The sequence below is a fragment of the Carlito syrichta genome, unplaced genomic scaffold (assembly GCF_000164805.1).
Source record: "Carlito syrichta isolate Samal-C Ts95f unplaced genomic scaffold, Tarsius_syrichta-2.0.1 Scaffold304708, whole genome shotgun sequence".
Classification (NCBI taxonomy): Eukaryota; Metazoa; Chordata; class Mammalia; order Primates; family Tarsiidae; genus Carlito; species Carlito syrichta.
In genome coordinates, this window is record NW_007248804.1 from 459,614 (window position 1) to 467,720 (window position 8,107).

At 47.2% G+C, this 8,107-nt stretch overlaps 1 protein-coding gene across 2 annotated transcripts in view; it reads left to right on the plus strand.

The window, feature by feature from the left end:
- The first annotated feature begins 1,478 nt into the window (after positions 1–1,478).
- DAPK2 (death associated protein kinase 2) overlaps positions 1,479–8,107 on the plus strand; it is a 136,280-nt gene continuing 129,651 nt past the window's right edge. For both annotated transcript variants that reach the window (XM_008060716.1, XM_008060715.1), the window contains exon 1: positions 1,479–1,570. In XM_008060716.1, the coding sequence (XP_008058907.1) occupies positions 1,479–1,570 (92 nt within the window). The remainder of the gene's footprint in view (positions 1,571–8,107) is intronic.

Here is an 8,107-nt window from a genome sequence, read left to right on the forward strand (position 1 = left end):
AGCTGAGCCCTCATGCAGTGGTGGCTCCACCCAGCCTGGTGAAAACAGTGGGTTCAGAGCCCAGGCATGGTTGGGATCTGATTGGCAGGCGGAATGAAAGCCTCCAGCACTAGCCAAAATGAGCACTGAGAGGTCTTTGCTAGCAACACTTAGGAGACATGCCCATAGGCAGCTGGTTTTATCTTTGTGATTTGTAGAGTGTGCCCTGTGCCCTGCTCTTGGGGTGCTGTCCAGATGGCATGTGGTGGTCCCAGGAATGGGCGAACCTCTTGGGGTAGGAGGACCCCAGAGGAGGATGCAAACCGTTTCTTCTGGTGGAGTGGTGAGCCCTCCCCATGGCTCAGAGCTGTCCTGTGGCTCTCACTGAGGTGCCCTGAGGCAGGCAGAGTTAGCTCCATTTTGCAGATGAGGACGCTGAGACCCCTCTGACAAGAAATGAGGTTGGAGAGCTAGTTGCTGGCAAAGCTGGAACCAGCGCCTCGGGCTCCCAACTCTTGGTGGTGCTTGTTGTAATTTGTCACACCCCTCCCGCCCACCTTTCTTTTGGAATGATGAGTGAGAGTGTTTACAGATCAGTTCAGACTTGCAGTTGGGTGGCACAACCCTGAGGAAGCTGAGGTCATGGTAATCCCTTACCTTCCTGCAGCGTTTTGTAATTTACAAAACAATTTCATGACTGAAGTTGATTGTTGTAGTATTAGCCCCATTTATAGATAAGGAAGCTAAGTCCCTGGCACCTTAGATGACTTACCCAAGCAAAATTGGGACTTGAATCTGGGACTTCTGTTTCTAAAACTAGTGCTTCCCCCCACCCCTTGCATCACAACTGCATCTTTTCTCAGTAGTTTGTGTGTGTGTTTGTGTTTGAGTAGAAGTCTCACTCTGTCGTCCAGGCTGTATTGCAATGGCACACTCACGGCCACCACAGCCTCGACCTGCTGGGCTCAGGTGATTCTTCCGCCTCAGCTTTCCAAGTAGCTGGAACTTCAGACATGTGTTACCACACCTGGCTAATTTTTAAATTTATTGTAGAGACGAGGTCTCACCAAGCTGCCCAGGCTGGTCTCAAACCCTTGAGCTCAAATCCTCTCACCTTAGCCTCCCAAAGTGCTGGGATTACAGACTTGAGCCACTTTGCCCAGCCTTTTCTCAGTAGTTTTGAGTTAAATGAGACACATGGCTGAAGTTCACCAGGGCCTATTTCTCTGAACTTCTTCAGTCAGATCTGAAGAGGTGAAGAGGGCTCTTTTTCTGTCTCCTTAACAAATCTGAATTCATATAAATAAAATAAAAACCATACATCATCAGCCACAGGTGAGGAAAGGCTTGAGCAGGACCGTTCTTGAAGAACCAGGGCTGTAGATGATTGTTAGATCACTAGCTCTCTTGCAGCTGATCATTTTTAGGCCTCAACTCTTAGGCTTGTGCTAATCTGCATGGCTATCCTAACCTCAGGTTTCTTCCTGTTTCAGGGTTGTATGGTCCAGGCCTCCATGAGGAGCCCAAACATGGAACCGTTCAAGCAGCAGAAGGTGGAGGACTTCTACGACATTGGAGAGGAGCTGGGGAGGTAGGAGATGATGTGAGAGGTGGGAGTGCAGAAGGAGCAAAGTCCCGCTTTTCCTGGTGCACTTGTCAGTTGGTGTTGGCAGGCTGGGGTTTGCTACAGGACCAGTGGGTAGCTTGAAAAATGGGCCTGGGCTGGCCATGATGGCTCACGCCTGTAATCCCAGCATTTTGGGAGGCTGAGGTGAGAGGATTGCTTGAGCCTAGGAGTTCAAGACCAGCCTGGGCAACATAGCGAGACTTCGTCTCTACAAAAAAATAAAAAAATTAGTTGTGTGTGGGAGCAGGTACCTGTATTCTCAGCAACTCAGGAGGCTGAGCCCAGGAGGGGAGGCTATGGTGAACCATGCTCATGCTACTGCACTCCAGTCTGGGTGGCAAAGTAAGACCCCAACTCAAAAAAAAAATAAAGAACCCAAAGTTTAATCACCTTCATGGGTGACTCTGCCCAGAGTCATGTCTCTGGAAATGAAGGCTTGCTAGGAGAAGGGGCAAGGATTGTTGAGTTCTGTGTTTTCAGTACAATCTGACTGACAGGGCAAATCTTAACGATTCTTGTTTTAGCTGTTACTTTTTTCACAAAGCTTCCCCCAAGCTCTGGATGGAGACCTGACTTGTTGGTTTTCTCCTCTGAGTTCCACTTGAGATTCCCTATGGTTCCCAGGTTTTGTGTTTTAAGCTCAGAGCCTGAATGGGCAAGCCCCTTGGGGCAGGGGGACCCCAGGGGAGAATGAAGCCATCCTCCTGAAAATGGGTTTGCAATGAAAAACCAGCCATGTGAAAACTAGTCATGAAGTTTTCCTGGGATCTGAGTTATTTGGTGCATTTTCAGAGTTGCTGTACCCAGAATGAAGCCAGGGCAAAACTCTGAGATCTGAAACTACTGCAGCTACTATTTGGAGAGAAATTAAGATTTTCTGAGCTCTTCTCGCCTTCTATTTCTTTTTCCTTTTTTTCTTTTTTTGAGTCTACTGCCCAGGCTAGAGTACAGGGGCATGCTCACGACCACTGCAGCCTTGACTGGCTGGGCTCAGGCGATCCTTCCATTTCAGCCTTCCAAGTAGCTGGAACCACAGGCACGCACTGCCATGCCTGGCTAATTTATTTATTTACTTATTGTTGAGACAAGGTCTTACCAAGTTGCCCAGGTTGGTCTCAAATCCCTGGGCTCAGGCAATTCTCTAGCCTCAGCCTCCCAAAGTGCAGGGACTACAGACTTGAGCCACTGTGCCCAGCCTCGCCTTCTATTTCTAACAACTGCTGATCTTTAGATCATATTTCAGTGATTACAAAACACTAGTCCTGAAGTTTGATTCTGACAACAATGCGTGACATAGGAATTATATTTACTCCCATTTTCCACATGAGGATATTGTGATCCAGAGTTTAAGCAAGTTACCCAGAATTTCTGAGCCAATGAATGACACAGCCACAGTTCTGAGCAGTCCAGTGTGTACCTGCACGCCTGTTGTGTTCTTTCCTGTGATCATGGCACCTGTACACGCACATGTGCTCTCCAGAATACCCAGCCACACCCCTTCACACACCAGCAGAGTAAAAACAGACTGGGGCTGGCCCTGACAATGGTGTTCAATGTGGTGGCCTCACCTGGGCCACGTCTCGTGTGTAGGGGTCTGCGCTAAGTGCTGTGGGTACAATGACGAGCAAGATCAGACAGTCTCCGCCCTCCCAGAGCTTTAGCCACACATAGGCTAAAAAGGGGTTGTCAGATTGGACTAGAGTCTGTGTGGGTGGAGAAATTACAAAGTCAGGGTAGAGGGTGGGGGGCACTGGAGAAGAAAGTAGAAACGGTTTCCTGGGGAATTAATGTATTTTTGCTTCTGAGTTTTGTCTCTTCCCCATTCCAAACATGAAGAACATGCCCTGCTAGAGCAGGAAGAGTCGTCATGTTTCTGGTCCTCCACAGCAGGATGTGGAAGCCTGTGCACCTCACAGCTGGGATGCTTTAGGATGACTCTCACACCCCCTCTCACTTTACCTACTCTCCTAAAATGCTGACTGGGCAGATGGTAGGTGTGAGGCAGCAGAAGCCCAGGACTGGTAGCCTTTGGAGTGACCAGATGTCCTAGGATTTGTAGTCTAGAGGTCGGATGAGCCAGATCTTTAGAAGTCCTCTCTTCCAGGCCCCTTCCTATGACAATTGAGGACCCTGAGGCTCAGAGAGGGAAAGGGTCTTGAGTCAGGGGCCATAGAATAGGCTGGAGCTAGAGCTGCCTTCAGGTGACCATTCAGCTTCTGAAGGGACAGTCCTGTTTGTCTCTCCTCCCCTCCCTTTCTTCACTTAGCATACGATTGAGGACCACTGTGTGCCAGGCACTGTCTGAGGCAGTGGTGAACATGACAGATACATTCCTGCCCTCTTACGGTTCATGCTCTACTGGTGGAGAAAGTCACTAGAGGAGTAAACACAACAGGATAAGTCACCTTGAGGTGTGCCAAGGCCTACGAAAGGGGAAAGAGGATGCTTTGTGAGGGATGCTGGGGGCCGTCGCTGAGACTGGGTGGTTGGAGAAGGAAGGAGCTGTTCATTTTAGAATTGAAGAGTAATTGTGCAGGCAAAGGCAACAGCATGGACAGACCCTGGAGTGGGGAGGAGCCTGGGGCCTGAGGAGCTGGCAAGAGGCCAGTGTGGCCTTGGAAAGTGAGCCTTGGGCAGGTGGTGCTGGATGAGTTGGTTAGGAAGTTCCAAGCCAACATGGAGTGGTGGAGAGGTTTGGCCTTTGGGGTCCCATGGGTTGGAATTGGGTCCCCTTCTTTGCACCCGTCCTTATGCAAACTTAGGACAACTTACTCAACCTCTCTAAGCCTTAGTTTTCTTACCTATAAGACAGGAATAGTTACAGTATCCACCTCATGGTTGTGGGAATGAAATGAGATGCTGAGTTGAAGTTGTTTCTCTCACAGAACTGGGCACATGGTGAGTATCCGTGAACAAGAGCTTCTGGGCTGGGCATAGTGGCTCACACTTGTAATCTCAGCACATTGGGAAACTGAGGCAGGAGGATCACTTGAGGTCAGGAGTTAAAGACCAGCCTGGGCACCATAGTAAGACTCTGTTATCTATAAAAAAATTTTTTTTAGGCCAGGTGCAGTGGCTTGTGCCTATAATTCCAGCACTTTGGGAGGCCGAGGTGAAGTTGTTGCCTGAGCCCACAGATTTGAGACTAGCCTGGGCAACTTGGCAAGACCTCATCTCTACAATAAATCAAAAAATTAACTGGGCGTGGTGGTACATGCCTGTAGTTCCAGCTACTTGGAAGGCTGAGGTGGAAGGATCACCTGAGCCCAGCAGACTGAGGCTGCGGTGGCCATGAGCGTGCCACTGCACTCCAGCCTGGACGACAGAGTGAGATTCCAACTCAAAAAGTAATTAAAAAAAAAACAACAAATTTCTTGCCTTTCTCAGATGATGGGCATAGCCTTTGAAGTAAGTTCTGGATGTCAAGGCCTTACCTCCCATCCCTGAAGTCCCAGAAGAAGAAGGTGCACGACTCTTCAGAAAGGACAGCAGGGGGTCATCCTAGTTTCTGGGAAAGCTGTATGTAAACCTTTCTCTGCTATCAGTGACCAACCTAGTGTAGACTCAGAGCTGTCTTGTTGATTTTAGCTCTTCATTAAGTATTTACTATGCAAAAATGACAATGAATGACTTATATATAACGACAGATGACGCTCACAACTATGTTGTACAAAAGATGTTGGACTCAAAAGAGTCCACACTGTATCATTCCATTTGTGTAAAGTTCAGGACAGACAAAATGAGTCCATGGTGCTAGAAGTCTGAATGGTGGCTATCCTTGGAGGTCTAGTGACTAGAAGGGAACAAAAAGGGGGTCCTTGTCTTCAGGTATTTTCCTCCCTCCCTTCCCTCGAACTCCTGAGCTCAAGCAATCCTCCCACCTCAGCCTCCCAAAGTGCTGGAATTACAGGAATGAACCACTGCGCCTGGTCTATTTTCTTTCTTTCTTTCTTTCTTTCTTTCTTTCTTTCTTTCTTTCTTTCTTTCTTTCTTTCTTTCTTTCTTTCCTTCCTTCCTTCCTTCCTTCCTTCCTTCCTTCCTTCCTTCCTTCTTTCTTTCTTCCTTTCTTTCTTTCTTTCTTTCTCTCTTTCTTTCTCTCTCTCTTTCTTTCTCTCTTTCTTTCTCTCTTTCTTTCTTTCTTTCTTTCTCTCTCTCTCTCTCTCTCTCTCTTTCTTTCTCTCTTTCTCTCTTTCTTTCTCTCTTTCTTTCTCTCTTTCTTTCTCTCTTTCTCTTTCTTTCTTTCTTTCTTTCTCTCTTTCTTTCTTTCTCTCTCTCTCTCTCTCTCTTTCTCTCTCTCTTTCTTCTTTCTTTCTCTCTCTCTCTCTCTCTCTCTCTCTCTTTCTTTCTTTCTTTCTTTCTTTCGTCTCATTCTGTTGCCCAGGTCAGAGTACAGTGGCACACTCACAGCCACCACAGCCTCGACCTGCTGGGCTCAGGTGATCCTTCCACCTCAGCCTTCCAAGTAGATGGAACCACAGGCATGCACCACCACACCTGGTTGATTTTTTGATTTATTGTAGAGATGAGATCTTGCTACGTTGCTCAGGCTGGTCTTGAACCCCTGGATTCAGGCAATCCTCTTGCTTCCACCTCCCAAAGTGCTGGGATTGCAGATGTGAGCCACTGTGCCTGGCTAGTCTGTTTCTTGATCTGGGTGTTTGTTTCATGGATATGTTCATTTCATGGATATTTATATCAAGACATACGTGTATATTTACATTTTCCTGTTTGTATGCTATACCATAATTAAAATAGTGTATTTACAAATAACCTTTCATCTACTCCCTGTCCTGGTCTGGTCCCAGAAGCACATGTTTCTGATTCCTTTGGAGGCCTTGTCTTTCCTTATCCTACAAGTAAGAGAACATTTGTAAGAAAAGCTTTGACTCAGAACTGGTTGCCCCGGCTGAAACATCCTGTGCTTAGCTGGGACCCTACCTGGCCCTGTAGATTTTACTTGATTTCTGGCTTCCAGGACTGGGGGTAGACAATTGGCTGTGCTCACAATTTTGGCACCAGCCTACTTGGGATGCTGGAGGTTGTCTGCTGTTTCTGGGAGTGTTTGGAAAAATGCTGGCTTGCGGATTTTAGCCTCTTCCAGCCTTGGTAGCTGTCAACAGGGAAATATTAGAGCAGGGCTTATAAAGGGAAACCTATTCGATCCCTCTTTCTCTAGATGACAATGAAGCCAGAAAAGGAAGAGGCTTGTCCAAGGTTACACAGTGAGTTGGTGCTAGAACTAGGGTGGAGAATTGTGGTCTGATTTCTAGGCTGGGGCTCTGGTCACCACATTATAAAGACCCAAAGACTGGGCACGGTGGCTCATGCCTGTAATCCCAGCACTTTGGGAGGCTGAGGCTGGGGTGGGTTTGCTCAGGGCCAGGATTTTGAGGCCAGCCTGGAGAGCACAGCGAACCTCATCTCTGTTAAAAAAAAAAAAAAGATACACCAAACTTAGTCATTTCTTCCTTTCATTGGAATGTTTCTGGGGGAATGGGAGAGAGTATGAAGTAGGGTATGGTCTCTTCTGTTTGACCTTGGGGGTAGGGTAGCAGATCAGAGTTAGGAGACTGAGTTTTTGGGAAGGAATACTATTCCCCAGGGGGAGGGCATCTGTTGATAGGCCCAGTGATGGATTCATGGACTTCCATGTAGATAACTACTGTGTACAGATATAAAATAATTTAATGTAAGCAGCATACATATAATGGTCAGTGATTCCTTTTTTATAGTTTGGTTACTTTTACTAAGGTTTCTTTCACTTATTACATTAACATAAAATCATAAAACATTACCGTTGGAACTGAATTCAACAAGAATTTAATCCAAATTTCCCTTTTTTTTGGTTTTTTGAGTCACAGTCTTACTCTGTTGCCTAGGCTGGAGTGCAGTGGCACGCTCACCGCCACTGCAGCCTTGACCTACTGGGTTCAGGTGATCCTTCCGTCTCAGCCTTCCAAGTAGCTGGAACTACAGGCGTGCACCACCTCACCTGGCTAATTTTTTGATTTATTATAGAGATGAAGTCTCGCCATGTTGCTCAGGCTGGTCTCAAACCCCTGAGCTCAGGCAATCCTCTTGCCTCCACCTCCCGATTTTCCATTTTAAAGTGAGGCGGGGAGAAGGGAGGTTATTTGTCCTTGGTCATAGAGAAAGTGCTGGAGGGAGAACTCAAGGCAGAACCTTCTCAACTACTCTGTGCTGGTTTAACCAAACAAACAGACAAAAGCTTATCTAGATCTACATTCAACCCTAACCCACAGCCCCCACTTCTCTCAAAACTCTTGCTTCACTATGACCCCACATCCCTGCATCTCCTTCCCCTCTGCCTTGGTGAAGACAGCAACCACAATCGCCACCACTTAGAGGAGGCTCATGTGTGCGAGGCACACTGCTGACACCCAAACTGCAGGTCTTCTTGTGTAATACAGAAGCCTTGGGTCAGGGAAGGAACTGCTGCAGGGAAGCTTCGACTTTTTTTTTTTTTTTTTTTTTGAGTTG